The 15,392-nt window shown below is 46.1% G+C and overlaps 1 protein-coding gene and 1 long non-coding RNA gene across 9 annotated transcripts in view; one reads left to right on the forward strand and one right to left on the reverse strand.

Moving 5' to 3' along the window:
- The window catches only part of BCOR (BCL6 corepressor), a 69,102-nt gene that overhangs the window by 42,015 nt on the left and 11,695 nt on the right, over positions 1 to 15,392 (reverse strand). For 5 of the 8 annotated variants that reach the window (XM_043505820.1, XM_038387116.2, XM_038387111.2 and 2 more), the window contains exons 2-4: positions 5,814 to 5,944; positions 4,176 to 4,254; positions 196 to 3,018 (exon numbers count right to left, since the gene is read on the reverse strand). In XM_043505820.1, the coding sequence (XP_043361755.1) occupies positions 196 to 3,018; positions 4,176 to 4,254; positions 5,814 to 5,899 (2,988 nt within the window). In that variant the 5' untranslated portion in view covers positions 5,900 to 5,944. Of the gene's footprint in view, positions 1 to 195; positions 3,019 to 4,175; positions 4,255 to 5,813; positions 5,945 to 9,542; positions 9,913 to 10,294; positions 10,432 to 15,392 lie in introns of those variants that run through there. The other 3 variants (XM_043505809.1, XM_038387106.2, XM_043505797.1) reach the window with 2 other exon arrangements.
- Positions 11,410 to 14,929, forward strand: LOC122458227. The gene is made up of 2 exons (XR_006278143.1): positions 11,410 to 12,825; positions 13,353 to 14,929. It is a non-coding gene; the product is annotated as an uncharacterized LOC122458227 (long non-coding RNA).

Consider the following 15,392-nt stretch of genomic DNA (forward strand, 5'->3'; position numbering starts at 1 on the left):
TCACATCTACTACTATTCACATAACCTGGCTTCACAGTTTTATAAACAAAAAGTTATTGTTACCATTTCTGGCAACATCTAGACCAAATAACATATTCCCCACCTGTGTAGGATATATCAAATTTAATACTCGACTGTGACTTTATAAACAAAAACAGAAAAAAATGCTTTGGTAGTTAAACCTCACAGACTCACCTGCAGTGCCCGCTGCTCTCGGCTGAGTTGACTAGAATCTGCATACAGTTCAGTTGTAACACACTTGAATCGATCACCTACATAGCCAGCAGAGTTTGCAATTCTTTTTGCCAATTTAGATGGCTTGGGTTTCAAAATTTTGCCATCAGTAGATTCTAGATCATCAGTTCCATCTTTGGTATATGTCTGATTAGATTCAATATTTGACTGTATATTTCCCATACAAAGTTGTTTTGCACCATCCTGTACTTTGCCAAAACACATAGCTGGACCATCACTCCCATGAGTATTCTCTAAGAAAGCAGAGGAAGGCTGAACTGGTAATCTTTCTTTATTTTGGCTTCCTGATACATCCTCTTTCCTTAAATTGAACAGTGATGAATTCTGAGCCTGTTTAAAATTATAGGTTTCGTGGAAATCATTTCTTCCAAACTCTTCTCTCATTACAATAAAATCTCTGTGCTGCAACACTTGTTCTACCTTGCGCTTTGTGGCGTCACTAGTCTGATTACTGCTTTCAGTAGTAAAGCCAGTTTTTGCTACATTTGTTTCACTTTTCACATCTTGTTCATCTCGCAGAAGATCTGAAAAGATGTGTTTGTCACTTTTGGGCGCGTTCTTACTATGACTTGAACTTTGGTGTGATTTTGTGTTCTTATCAATAGGTACTTCATAATGTGTCTTTGTACTGGTTTCCAGCATCTCTGGCAATCTATTTCTTGTAGCAGGATCCTCATAGCGGAGTCTTTCATGTGACCTAGATCTTCTTTCTGATTTTTCATCCTTATTTATTTCCAAAACTGAATGCTGTAACAACATAGGATGTACCATCCCCATCCCCAGGGCATCCTGATAGGTCATAAACTCTCCTCTAGCAGCTGGCAGGGTGTATGGAATGCCAGGTTTTGGTGCCAGATGCCCAGGGAAAAGACTGCCATTGGGTAACAAAAGTGGATGAGGATACACAGGTCCTTTTCCATGTAAAGATAAAGGGCTTATAGCTATACCCTCTGGAACAGGAAATGGGAGATAACTTCTTGGATACGGCAATGGTGGAGATCGGAATGCCTCATTTGGAGGTAAAAACATGGAACTTGATGCAAGGGCATTCTCATTTGCTTTGAAACTAGATTCTTGATTATTGGATTTAGTCACTTTACTGCTATGTTTTGCAGACGTTGCTAAAGGTTGTCCTATATGCTGTATGACAGACGCAGTACTTTCCATAGCACTCCTGTTTGTCTTGGTGCAGTCTACATTGGCATTTGGAGCTGGTGAAGCAGATGCTGGCCGACCTCCACTTGACACAGACCCTGAAATATTACTGACTACTGCTTCTGTTCCACCCATCCTAGGGCAAGAAGAGCTTCTCTGTTGTGGTATCACCCAGTCTAATGCTTTGTTTTTCAACTGCATGTTTTTACCACTGGTATCTTCGTTCGGACTTGGACCGGGAACAACCCAGGATGAGGGTGCAGTGCTAATTATTTCAGGTCTATAAAGAGGACAACCATTTCCTGAAGGAAAAATCGTTTCTTTCTGAACATCGCTTCCAGGTAAAACTATTCCACTTCCACCTCGGCTATGAACTAAAACAGTTGGTGCCATTTTTTTAATAAGGTCAGATTTGGTTGTCTCTGCATCAACCACTTTCGATGACAAGTCTAGTGGTTTGTCTATGACATCTTTGGCAGTTGTTTGTTTTTCTAGTGGCAGAGGTGACCGGCTGTCCTTTCTATCGTGACCTGTTTTTCTTACATGTGTTGTAGCTTGCTGTGAAATTTCACCAGTGTCGTGTGTTTTGGGAACTTTTCCATTAGACAGTCGGGAAGGAGGAAATTCATTACTTACACTCACATATGGCTTTGGGAGTGTAACTGAAGAAGGAGACGTTGAAATTCTGGAAAACTGTTTGTGATACTCTGAGTAGGTATCCCCAACTTGTGTGGGAAGATGAACTCTAGGAGATGGTCTCGGCGAATGAGATAACAAGATAGCAGGGTCTGTCGACATATTACCAGCAGCTGACTTTGCAGATGGGACTCTGGGCTGTTTGCTGTTCTGAATATGTGGATAGGCATGAGAGTCAACAGGATTTCCAGGACTAACTCCCATCTTCCAAGACAAGCTTTTATCTGGACAGTGTACTAGTGGGGGAATTGCTGGAGATGCTGAAGCAGCTGAGATCCTCATTGGTGAAGCTAAAGATGATGGAATGTGGGGAGTAACGTAGTGAGAAGGCGGCAGGTATAAAAAACGTTCACCATTTGTACATACAGGTGAATATGTCAGATGTTGTGGTAAGCTGTATGTGGACTGCTGAGGTAGCAATGCCTTATACATGTTCAATGAATACTTATTTGGTGAGTCAAGAAAAGGATATAGAGCGGGCGTTGCACCCTCCATATAAGGATTTACCCAGGGAAGCCTTAGGTAACTAGCACCATTGACATTAAGAGGACTTTGTTTATCACTTGAAGTTCTGTCCAAGCCTAGCGTTTCCCCTGTTGGAACAGAATTTTTTTGTATTCCAGGTGGTGTTTTATATATAGCACTGAAGCCATTTGGGGGTTTTCCAGAGACAGATGCATTTTCTATTGCTTCGGAGGGATTCGATTTGAACTGTATCTCTGGATTTCTTTCAGGAGTAAATCCAAGACCAGCTATAGAACTTGTAGCATCCCGTGCTTTCTCTGAGCCAAGTCCACATAAACTGGAATAGACAATACTACTGGGGACTCTAAGTCCTTCCCGCATAAGTCCAGACCTGTCCATGCTCAGAGCTGCAAGACTGTCAATGCGATGTGCTGTAGTTGCATCCACCTTTGCAGAATAAGAAATGTGTTATTTTTGCATGTTGTTAAAATAAAATTACTCAACACTATAGATACATCTTTAATTTTCAAGAGAAACAATACTAATACAAATACATTGTTCATTGTTAAAATGTATGTAGGTTGATGAACTGGTGAACACAACTGTCGGAAATAAATCTAATTAATTAAGATGTTGGCTGCTTCGTATTTGTCTTGGAGATCCTGACTAGCTGTAAAGGGGCACCATTTAGTAAAACAAGTTTTTAAAATGAATAATTTGACAGATGTGTTGACCCTTTTACACTTGGAACCTAACTACATTAATACTGCCTTTAAATAATCATCTCCTTAAATTTCCACTGCTCAGCAGAAACCCTTACTACAAGGCAGATGACAGCAACTATGTCATCCCAAAATGCAATCCCTTCAGGGACACAAGCCTTTTGAAATATCCAACAGGCATCACTTTTATAAGTCTGTCTGCAAGGGAAAATCCAAGATAGGAGGCTACATGTGCTCCACACCCAAACTCGCCACCCCTTTTCTACAAAAGTAGTAGTAGGAGAAAAAAAAAAAAAAAACAAAAAAAAAAAACCAAAGAAACAATCTTAAACTTATTAACAGAATTATATAAAGGGGTTGCCAGTGATGGCAAGGGGCTGGACTCGATAACCCAGGAGATCTCTTCCAGTACTATGTCTCTATGAAAAGTACATCAATGAAACAGTGTTGAAATTTTTTGATTTCCACTTCCAACTTTTTAAACAGATTAATCAAAACACCAGCTATTTAGCGACTTTATAAACTAATCCTGCCAGAATCACAAGTGTGCCACAACACATTATTCCTAATGGCTTAGAAATAACAGTGTTGGTGTTGTACCACTCTGCATGCAAAAGAATTAACAAGATAACAGAACAGAATGAAAGAAATTATTTCTACCATGAGGCCTTCTTCACACTTTTGAAAAATAAAAAATAACCTTTTACCACAGCTTGAAGAAGGCCTCTTACCTGAAGGAACTTGTGACTTAACTGTAGTCCTTGCTGCACTTAAAATATTTTAATCATTTATTTAAATGAAACGTCACACAAAAATGAAATTAAAAAAAACAAAAAACAAAAAAACAGATGTTATTTCAGTCTAAAGCTATTAAACTCTTACCACACTGTGATTCAGGTGATTTTCTTCCCTTAATTCCAATCTGCTTTTCGGAGCATCGCCATCATTTACTGGAATTTTCCTATTAAAAATGTAAGCTTACTATTTGAAAATATTCCTTGCATATAATATTAATAAAAGATTGTAAGGCTCCATATTTCAATTTTCCATAACAATCCCATATGAAATTGTCTCTATCCTCTACATTAACTCACAAAAAATAATGATATTTAAATACTGCCTGAGAACAGATTCAAGGTAAAAAAGGTTTTGACATTACATTAAGAAAATATTTTAGTCCACTTCAAAGAACGTATCCCAGAAGGCAGGTGACTTCTTTGTTAGTTTTTTTTTTTTTAATTCATATCTAGTGATAATTATGTCATTTAACGTACCATATTCACATACCATCTCTAAAATGTTAGAGAAGAGAAAATTAAATACACACTAACATCATGCAAGTGTCACCTATTCCATGCTAAAGAGGAAGCTCCACATCTGCACCATACCAGTGTTACAGGGCTGGGACTTTTTAATCACGGAAAGCACTGATAAAGAATACACTTTAGTGCCAACTTTCAAATCCCACAAATAAAACAGCTGACATGAAGCAGAAGGAAAGTTTCATCATTACCCAGAAGAGACAGTTTCAACCATCTGATATTTAAAGAGCTAACAACAACTTGAAAAAAAATTGAAATTACACTTCTGATTTTTTTAATCAGTTACTGATACAAATAACCCCTACTATTACTATACCTGGAAGCAATTAGGAAAAACAATAGCAAAACTTTTTTCCCCAGTTTCTTTACTTTGTGTTTGCACAGAGCTGGCAAATAGTCACTTTCACTGTTTCCCCCTGCATAGATTGCAAACCCCCTGCTTCTGAGGGGCTGTCAGTCAGCTACAAAGAAGAAAGTTGTTTAAAAACAGAGGAGGAGTGGGGAAGAAACAGGAAAATATTATTGTTAAAAAAAATAAAATTTAAAAAAAAAATCCACAAAAGTTGGCTGGGCTACTCAAAGCTAAGTGTAGTCTCTGAAAGTACTGTTGTGGCTTATTGTTTTTAAATAAACTCGATTTCAAGTTAGTGGTGTCCCTTTAGCCATAGAGTCCACTTGGAAAATATGCAGTAAGAAGCATAACTAAGATTCTAGAAACAATGGTAGAAGAAAAAAAATAACATATGGGATGACAATAAGGAATCCAGTACCTAGATTAAAAAGGCTATTGTTTCGATTTTTAATCACTGCAAGCCATTTGTTTTAAGGCACCGAGAGGCAAATCAGATGGGACTGGCCTGCCTAGCATTTAGAGTTAAAAGAATATGTATTTGGATTAATACTCCTTCATATGAATGAAAAAATAAATTAAGTGTAAAAGTGCATTTAAAGGCTGCTTAGGGGAGTAATATTTTTTAAAGGGCGCTACTGCTTCACTGAACCAGGTTGCCTGTTAAACAGTAAATCACTGGCTGGTCTACTGCTGTCACGCACATGTCTTTTTTCCCTCCTAATGCTGGCCTGATCTCGATGCAAGAAGGCAGCTATCTACTCGGGCATTAGGAAAGGGAATGAACTCTGAAATCTCACATCACAGAATCTCAGCGCGGTTTAATTTGCCAGAAGCTTAAATATTTACCTGTCTTCATTAATTCCACACATGCGGACCCTTTCATTGCTCATCCAGCTATGAACGTTGCTATACAGGGGAGTTGCAGAAAGCATGTCGTCGTCTTAAAAAGCGCTGCTTTTTCTTCAGGGTTTTATATTCTGTTAAAACAAAAGTTAAGAAGATTGGTCTAGGAGGAAGTGCAAACAGCACAGTGGAGCAGCCAGCCAGCCTCCCTCCGTGTAATTAATAATGAATGCAGGATTGGTGTGGGGAGTGAGCTGCCTACGCTAAGGGACAGCTACCCTGCAATAAAGGAGCAAATTGAGGGCATTTATAGGTCAGAGGAGATGGATCTTTTCCCTAGTGCACAGCCACAAAATTAAGAATCATTCCAGGCTATCGACAATTTAAAAAAAAAAAAAAAGTTTCTCCAGTGCATTTAATTTGAACTGAGAAACAATTCGACTGGCAAAGCCTACGCGGATCCCCAAAAGTGCTCCATGCACCTTACGTACACCCAAATAAGGAGAGATTCTGCGCGCTGGATAGTGCGTTTTAAACTGGGGAGAAAAAACAAATCTACGCTAGGAATACCCAAGAGCAGAAAGTGCATTATAATAACAAGTATATACCTTCTATATCACCCACCCTACTAACTGCTGAGAAAGCTCGTACAGTACGAGTTAAACTGAAGAGGCGCTTCTGCGGAAAGGAGCTAAAAGGAAAACTCCCTTCTAACGTTTGCACATGGGTTAAAAACAGCAAGTGGGTTGCTGAGCTCCCCCCACCCCTTGATTTGATTAAGCACCAAAGCCTGATGGCTTTTGCATTGGAGCTGCTGCGAGTGCTTTCAGTGATTCAAATGACGCCTGCTTACTCCAGGGAAGGGAAGCATTAGCAGGCTCGCTGGAGGAGTATTAGCAGCCCGCGAGCATAGGCGCGGTGTGGCGCAGTAGCAAAGGTAGGTGAAAGGTAACCGGATTGTCGCGTCTAGCGACGGAGGGGGAATGCCTTTTCTTCCTTTCTTCCCTTTCTAATACCATCGCCACCCCCATTAAATTCTAGTTTGCTGCATGAGTGAAGTGTCAGGACAAGCTGCGTTTTATTAACAGGATTATCGCGGCGCATGATTTATTCCAGTGCAGGATTTTAATTGCTCTTTGGAGGTTGAGTCGTTTCTTTTGACTGAGCTTCAGCCTGCATCCTGCTGTTAAATGCTGGGTTAATAAGTAGGGGGAGACTTTAATGCACAGGATATCCCTCAGCTCTTCCTCTCTTACAAAAATAGAATCCTTCAAACGGGAGGCACGACACTCTTTTTACACATGCAGACAAGCCAGTAATGGATGGTTGACCATGGGGAATTTAATCCATAACGTCTCCCAGAGCATATATGCTTGTCGAGTAAACTCATTTCCTTTGTCCGAGTCCACGATATGCAAATGATTACTTTGCTATTTAATGGGGAAGAATCCCAGCTTATGTGTTTAACACAACACTTCACACCCACTCAGAGAGATTCAGGAAATAAAACGGTAGGAAAGCCCCGTGTTCTCAAACATTTTTCCCTCCTCTCCTTAGAGAAGTCTTTTGTGTAAAGCCCTATGCCTGGAACAAATGTATATTAATGAAATAGCATGTTTCCCCTCCTCCCTCCAGAACGGTTAGCTTTCAATAATGAAGTCCACAAAACCTGCGGTGAGGACACAAAAATCTGTAGAGATCAGATAGTGCGCTATCATTCAAAAGGAGTTATTTCACTGGAAAGACGGTTTCTGGACAGATTTACTGGTTTCCAGATGCACGGCTCGTAATGTTTTCAATAGAGCAGCAGCATGGAGAGAGTGATTTAGGGTTTTACAGACGGTTAGTAGCCGCCCCGTGCGCTGCCTCATCTGTAAGGAATGGACACAAAGTCCAAATAGATATGGCTGTGTGTAAAGGGGCCCCCTGCTCTCCCTTTTTTAAACGGAGGGCACGAAAGGCAGCCTGATATTACTCATTAGCGGAACTGCTAATGCTCCTCGTTTCCTCGCTGGAAGTGTATCATTATTAACATCAGCTGCGGTGCCTGAATTAAAGCCTGTCAAGCCCCTGCCATTTGCAAAGAATGAAATACTAAAAATTACGTTCGCGGCTTCAAGGTTCACTCGCTGGATCCGGCAAGACGAGAGAGATCAAACTCAAAGGGCCCAATAATAAGGCAGCCAACGCCCGAAGTATTTAAAAAACACACCCTACTTTTCGACTGCAAGCCAAGAACCTCCCCTCATCCCCCAGCTGCACGAAGTTTGCCTGAGGCCGAGGTGTCCGTGCCGGCAGGCTGCGTGCGGCTGGAAGCACAGACCTGCTACTGAGCGCTTGCAAAGAAATATGTTGCAATCCCCTCTCCAAAGCACCACTGCAGTCCCCTGAGTGAGCGAAGACACGTCCCCCGCGCGCGCGCACACTCACACACACTCGTTTCGCGTGTGCAGCTGAGCAGCTTCTAGAGGGCGTGCAATATTAATGCCCTCCAACAGGGCTACACTGATCCCAGTTACCCTTTCGGAGCGGAGGCGGTGGCTTTGCGATCGCTTTCGGGGGCGCGCTGTGCTGTGGATACGTACGTGTGTATGTATTTATAATCGCCGCCCTGATGAACTTTTTGTGAACTGTTTAAAAGTGGAGGTCTGTTGAACAAAACAGCGGCGCCACTGCCAGCCATAATTTCATTGCAACAAGCAAGGAGACTTAACTCTTCCGACTCCTTTTTTCCCCTCTGCAGCCAAGGGGTCGCAAGATGAAGGAGGTTTCAGAGTAGCAGCCGCGTTAGTCCGTATCCGCAAAAAGAAAAGGAGGACTTGGGGCCCCTTAGAGACGAACGCATTTATTTGAGCATAAGCTTTCCTGAGCTACAGCTCGCTTCATCGGATGCATCCTAACCGATGAAGCGAGCTGTAGCTCAGGAAAGCTTATGCTCAAATAAATGCGTTCGTCTCCAAGGGGCCCCAAGTCCTCCTTTTCTTTTTAAGATCAAGGAGGGTGACCCACCGCCCTCGGCGATGGCTCCCCTCAGCGTTACAAATAATCCACCTCCCCCCAGCGCCTCATTATCAGCAGGCAAATCCCTCTGTCGCTTCCACGAACCTCGAAGCCTTTAATACGCAAGGGGGGCGAGGGGGCTCCTGGCCTCCATTTACAGCGGGTCCGCCACCCTCCCCGCAGGGAGAGGGAGAAATCCGGCTCCTCTGGTATTTTCCTCCGCGGCTCGCCCCGATCTCTAGCCTGGAGCGTTCGCGGCCGCGCTCCAGAACACAGAAGCGTGCGCACGTGTGACTACAGCCAGGGCAATAAAGGACGCGTTTCAAGCCTGGCCCGCCCCACTCGCATCCACTTTCCCGAGACATCCACACCACGCCCGGCTATTTCCAAGCTGGTCTATCCAGTCCGGAGTCGGTCGGTGCGAGACCCCGCCGCCTCCGCACGAGAGTCAGCGCTGCAGCTGCTGCCATGCAGCTCTCGCGTACGTACCAGCACGGACTGGAAAGCCCCTTCCCCTCGGGGGCAGGAATTGCCGGTCGCTGCTCCGCCAACTCCTCGGAAACTAGCCTGCTACCGGGGTTGCCCAGCAGCATTCAGCCTCATGTGAGACGGGGTGGAATTTCCTCCTGGAGGTGGCTGGCGTGTCGAGCCCTTTGGTGCTATATATAGAGCATGATACACGCACAATGGCAGAGCACTGCCGGCGTGTGAAAAGCACTTAGAAGCACTAACCTGGCTCCTTTTTCCTCTTGCCCCCTTCCCCTCACTGCCAGGCAGCCTGAGACGGCAGCGCTGGTGCCCGGAACACCCAGTCCTCAGCGCTCTCCGCACGCAGCCAGAGCTCCGCGATGCAGAGACAGGCACAGACACACACAGCGCTGTTTGGGCATTTGATTAAAAAAAGGGAAACGTTTGGGTCTCCCTCGCAACGTCAACAGACTTTTGGCAGCCATTGACGCCAGCAGCGGCGGCGGCGGCGGCGAAGTTTTGTTAACACACTCCTGGCTTGGAAACTAGAAAAACCCGATGCCGGGGGCCAGGGGACGCCGCCGCTCGTTCTTGCCTCTTGGGCAGGGAAGCCAGTGTGGAGTGGTAGCGCCTTGCCCCTCCCCCTGACTTCCCTTGAGTCACTATTGTGAGGACGTCTTCTTGATTAGGAACAAGTGGAAAAGGTGAAAGCAGGGTAAGGAAAGGAGAGGACGCCCGGCTGGAGACTGGCAGCTGCAGAGAGCCAGGAAGGGGAGAGAATGCAGCGGCGCACGAGTTCCCTTTTGGCGCCTTTACTCTTTCCACCTCCAGCTCCTTCTGGCAGCTCGCCAGTTTCCACTGCAAAAGCCACAGACCCACCCTCAGTGGGACTGCAGGCGGCTAGAAAGCTTCATGGGTTAAAGTCTGCAAGTAATGTAGTAAGCAAGTGGTACCGACAGAGCGAGAGGTAGTTAAACAATCTGGCCTTCGGAAGTGAAACTAGTGCAATAAATTACCCCGTCCTGATTGTCTCCAGGCCACTGGAATGATCCTTTCTAGGTCTGTGAAAATCCTTAAGAGAAGTGAAAAGGGATTGGGGATTCATAGCGATCGACTTCGATTAGACCAAACTGGTCAGCCGGACTTTGATTTATAGAGCAGCACTCCTACAGTATTTAAAAGCCTAAATACGGACAGCTGCTTGTAAACGTGTTTAGCCACCTCGTTTCTCTTATACGTATGGCTAATATATTTACAAGTTATACAATTACCTACACCAGTGTTAGAAATTACTTTAAAGACACCATATTGCGCAGTTTGATACCGAGTGTACAGCTTTGGCAGCGGCGGTCCAATATTAGACCAGCGGTTAAAGGGGAGGCGTTTTTTTAACTAAAAAATATCCGAGGTATATTTTGCAAGATCTATATAGCATCACTGATTTGACACACATTTGGCAAGCCAGGCTAGGAAGCAGCAGGCTAAGTAGCCGCCGCATGGATCTGGGGATTAGAAAAAGAAGTTTGACCTTTACCCGGGACGTGTGGCATTTCATTTAACCATAAAGCTAAGTACAAATGTGCCAGCTAGGTCTCTAAACCGATTTAAAATACATATTGAGTCATGCATAACACTAGTGCATTTCGGTTTAAGAAACACACACGAGGGTCGGTGTCTATTTTAAGATTTTAAAACAATCCCTTTCCTCTGCGTGTTGACTCCTCTTTCCTGCCGAGGCTCCCACACAGTCACGTGTAGCGAGGCTATCAGGACTTTCTACCGTGTAAACAAAACGCGGCGGAGCCATCTGAGGGCAGTCAGAGCTGCTGCTCGGCATCAGCTACATTGGGAACAGGACGGGGACAAGGGTGCGCCCAGAGGGACTCCACCCACAGACAGACAGACAGACGCTGCAGCCGCGGGAGGGGGAAGTGGGGAGGCAGAGATGACTGTGGCCTCTGTCTGCGGCTCTCCAGCTGCTAGCGATTGGATTCGCGGGGGAGGGCCGCAAAGGGCAAGCCCCCGGCCCTGGGGCAGACAGGGAGGATCAGAGGGGTAGGAGGGATTAGACACTAGGGGGCCGAGGAGGGTGTTTCCCGCTGGGGCGAAGGATACGAGGGGCTCCCGGGGGCGGGGGACATGGGCAAGGAAGGCAACGAGGACTTCATTCACTGCCAGGCCCTGTCCCTCCATGCCTGGCCCCAGTGACGATTCCCTGCCCCGTGAGGGAGCCCTTCCGCACGCACCACTTCCTGCGCCTCGGTGCGGGATCAGGGGCGCGGGCAGGGGGACCCTTCAGCGCCAGACGCGCCCGGGAGGAGGCAGAGCAGCAGCAGCGCTCGGTTCACGTGCGGCGGCTCCGCTCGGTCTTTCTCGCGCGTCCGAGCCTGCCCCAGAAAGTAACTCCGCGGCGCAGCCCCGCTCTCCCCCCGCCCGTAGCTGCCTACGCTACCAGGCGAAGCGGTGCCGAGCTCTCACCGCCATTTGCAAATAAAAGTTTTAAATTAATGATAAACCTGGGGATCGGCGGAAGGGCGGTGGAGAGGAGGCCAACGAGGGAAAGTTAAAATGGCTGGCGAGCCTTCAAATAACCCTGGCCGTCTCACCCACATACGCGACACGGTCCCAGCCTTCCCTGCCAGCGCTGATCCGCTGGGGAACCACCCCACCTATTTTAGGGGGACCCCCGCGGCCCATGGGGCGGGGAAGGGAGCAACCGGCTCATTTTGGTGAGTTGACAGAGGTGCCGGCGTCTGCAGGTTAATTAGATCTGGAGCGTGGGGCACATGCTTGACCCTCCCCTCCACTGAAATACATCGAGGAGGTGCGGGGAAAGGAGGCTATTTTATTTGCTGAAGCAGAGACACGGCTGGCACCCAAGCTGGGGTTGCTTAGGGTGAAGAGGGGCCTTGACACAGGGGAGCTGACCCTCCCCGGCCCACCCTGGCAGAGTGTTAGAAGGGTCACCGCTGAAACGTGTACTTGGCGAGCGGTGCGTGGCGACAGCAGTTCCATTGCGCTTCTGCGTCTCTCCCCCCGCCCCCGCCACACATTTCCCTTGTGTGAATGGCGGAGCCGAAGCGGAAAAGGCTTCGGCTCCACGCGGAGAGGAGGGGGGGTGTTCTAGAGTATAAATCGCGAAGGGCAGCTTCGCATTTCATCCTGCCACTTCTCCAGGAGCGACATTAATAACGCCCCCCCCTCCTCCTCTGGGGAGAGAGGCAGCTAGGCGGACGTGCTTGCCAAGAGAAGGCAGCTCCTGCACCATACGCCACAGAGCCACTAGATCGAAACCCCTTTTATCGATGGCCCTTAGCCGCCGTCTTGCCCCCCTTTCCAAGCGATAGTTTAGGCTCCCTCTGTCACCGACCCCCCGTCTGCATCTCTCACTTCCTAGACCGTCCGCGCCATTTTAGAGAGACACAGAGGAGCGAGGCTTTCCGCTGCTGCTGCCGCCAGAGACAACAGGCAGCAGCCGCGCCTGAGCTGCGCAGGAGAAGCAGGAGAGAGATAGGTACAGCCGGCCTGGCACAAATGTGCATTTCAGGTAATTAAGCGAACATTGCATCCGCCGAGCGGAGTCTCGGGGAGAAAGGAGAGCGCGCAGGGCCGGGCTCCCTCACCCCATTAACCCTGCAGAGTCCTTACAGCTCAGGAGCTTTCCATGTCGGGTTGATTTAGCATGGCTATTGCTTTTAAGAAAGAAAACAAGCAAACACCGTTAGCCACCTTTCCCTCCACACACACGGCTGGCTTTGGCGACGCTCGCTGTGCACATCTAACTCAGCTCCCTGAACAAACGCATTTTCCATCCCACCCTTCCCACTTATTTTGCCGACAGGAAACTTCAGGTTGGAAAAAAATACCCCTACACAGTGAATAGATAAGTCCGCCTGTTTCTGTGAGAACCGAGCGAAATGGTGCACTCATTTCCGCAGCATTATCTGGCTATAAATACCACCGTTCCGGGCCCCTTCTTCTCCCCACACAGCACCCCCTGCTAGAATGATTAATGGGACATACGCCCTTGGTTTTCCTCTGACCGCCCCTGATCCACGTTGCTTTCTCTCGCAGTCACCAGCTCACGCTGTACCGTACGGTAGGGGAGCACCCCCCGACCCCCCGCAGTATCCACAGGGGACGTTAGCAGATATTGATCACGGAAGAGTTGATTTTGCATAATTGTGGCTGACAGTGCCTGTGGTTCCCTCATTGACGGAGCAACAGCTTTGAGAGGCTGATGGATTAGGAGCAGCTCCCCCACCCCTTTCCCCAGACAGACACACACACAACCTATCACCAGGAGGAGGCAGTTTGAAGGCGAATCTCTCCGGAGAGTAAAGCAGCTACTCATTATACAGCAAATGGCCGGCGCGCCTGCAGCGAGATATTAAACTTGCTCCTCTGTCTAACGTTTTATCTAGCTCAACTAGCCTGAGATCCTTCTGCTCCCCGCAGGACTTTGTCTATGCAGCAAGGTTTGTTTGGAGGGGGAGGGGGATCATCTGCACGGTTTTAGGCACAAGATGGACAGTTATATTCAGCGATCATTTAAGAAAAGCGCTTGGGAAGTTGGAGCGGCTTACAAACAATTCAGTCGGCGTATGCTTAGCAATACTTGAAGAGTACCACCCGCGCCTCCAAATGTATATCGTGTTTACAATGCGAATGTTTCCCCCTCCTGGGAAGTACTTTCCGAGTACTTCTGAAAATCACGGAACATTTTAGACAGCAGTTATAAACAAGGAGCTGCGCGCACATCTGTACTTTTCTACATAACTACTGGTCCCAAGCCCTCACATCATCTTCTCCAGACCGTTTAAAGAAATAGTTATCCTATAGAGAGCAGATAGGCATGTGCCAGTCATCTGATTTTAAGACTCTTCTTCAAACAGCAGAATGGTACGTTTATTACGTGAATCCGAAAGTTACTGTAAAAGCAAAGTCAGGCTTTCTATACAAAGTTTTGAGATGTTCCTCTGGGTTAATTCCCCACAGTTGTACGACCGATGTCTGTGTGAGTCTTCCTACAGGGAAACACTAAGGACCATTGCAATCTCTGCTTTTTCGTCTTAGAATTCGGCACCAAAACAAAACATTGAAGCAACTGCTATGCAGATGGGCGGCTATGAATTTTTGCTGCTGCTTAGAGCTTTAATTACTCGCTCTTGATCCGTGGGACTAGGGCACTACACCGCCAAGGTTAAAATGCCCTGAACAGCTCTGAGCAGATGTGAGCGAGTTGGCAGACGCGCAAATGAGGTCTGCCTCTAAGCACGATAACAAGTGACTAATACATTGCATATCTCTGAAAGAAAATTATTTTTCTCTAATTTGCATTAGCTTTTTTTAAAACCAGCGACAGTCCCTCCGCAGATGCAGCACTATAATCCTGGAAATACTGTTCCGTGACTTTAAAAGATTTGGAAGAAGGAAGAGAGTGCCAGTATTTTGGCAACGTAGACTTTGTTTATCTTTCCGCCTTAGCTTCAAGGCGAAACTAGTTTCGCAAGCAATGTTCCTACAGAAATGGCATACGTCATATAAAAGATTAATTTATAGCATTGACGCTAAGATTATTGAATTACTATTGGAGTAATTTCCACCGTCAATAGCACAAATTTATTCATAAGGACCCAACAGCATAAGAAGAAAAAAAAAAGGAGACTGAAGAAAGATAATAAAGGCAGTCACCCTTAAACAAAAATTATACACACTATGTGAAATTAAGTCTTTCTAGAGAGTTCCAGGCCAAAGGAAAACAGAATTAAGAGGTTACTTTGTGTGTAAAAACATAACAATTCTCTGTTGCAGTTAAAGCTACCTAATTTGAAAATACAGGCCCGATCCTACAGTTCTTAATCATACAAAACTCCCTCTGACTTTTGGGAGACTTCCATAAAGGCTGCGGGCTGAGTTTCGATACATAAGAAAACCTTAAGGACAGACAGAAATAGGTAGTGAATTTCTTTCAAACGCCTTTGTTTTAAGAGTGATAGCCTGATCAATTACTTTCTCATTTTTACTTGTTTGGAGCTGTTTTTGACCCAGAATCTTACACACTTTCCTGACAACATACAGTCTAGTTGAGCTGAGAATGCCTACAACTGATTT

The sequence above is a fragment of the Dermochelys coriacea genome, chromosome 1 (genome assembly GCF_009764565.3).
Source record: "Dermochelys coriacea isolate rDerCor1 chromosome 1, rDerCor1.pri.v4, whole genome shotgun sequence".
In the NCBI taxonomy this organism is placed as follows: Eukaryota; Metazoa; Chordata; order Testudines; family Dermochelyidae; genus Dermochelys; species Dermochelys coriacea.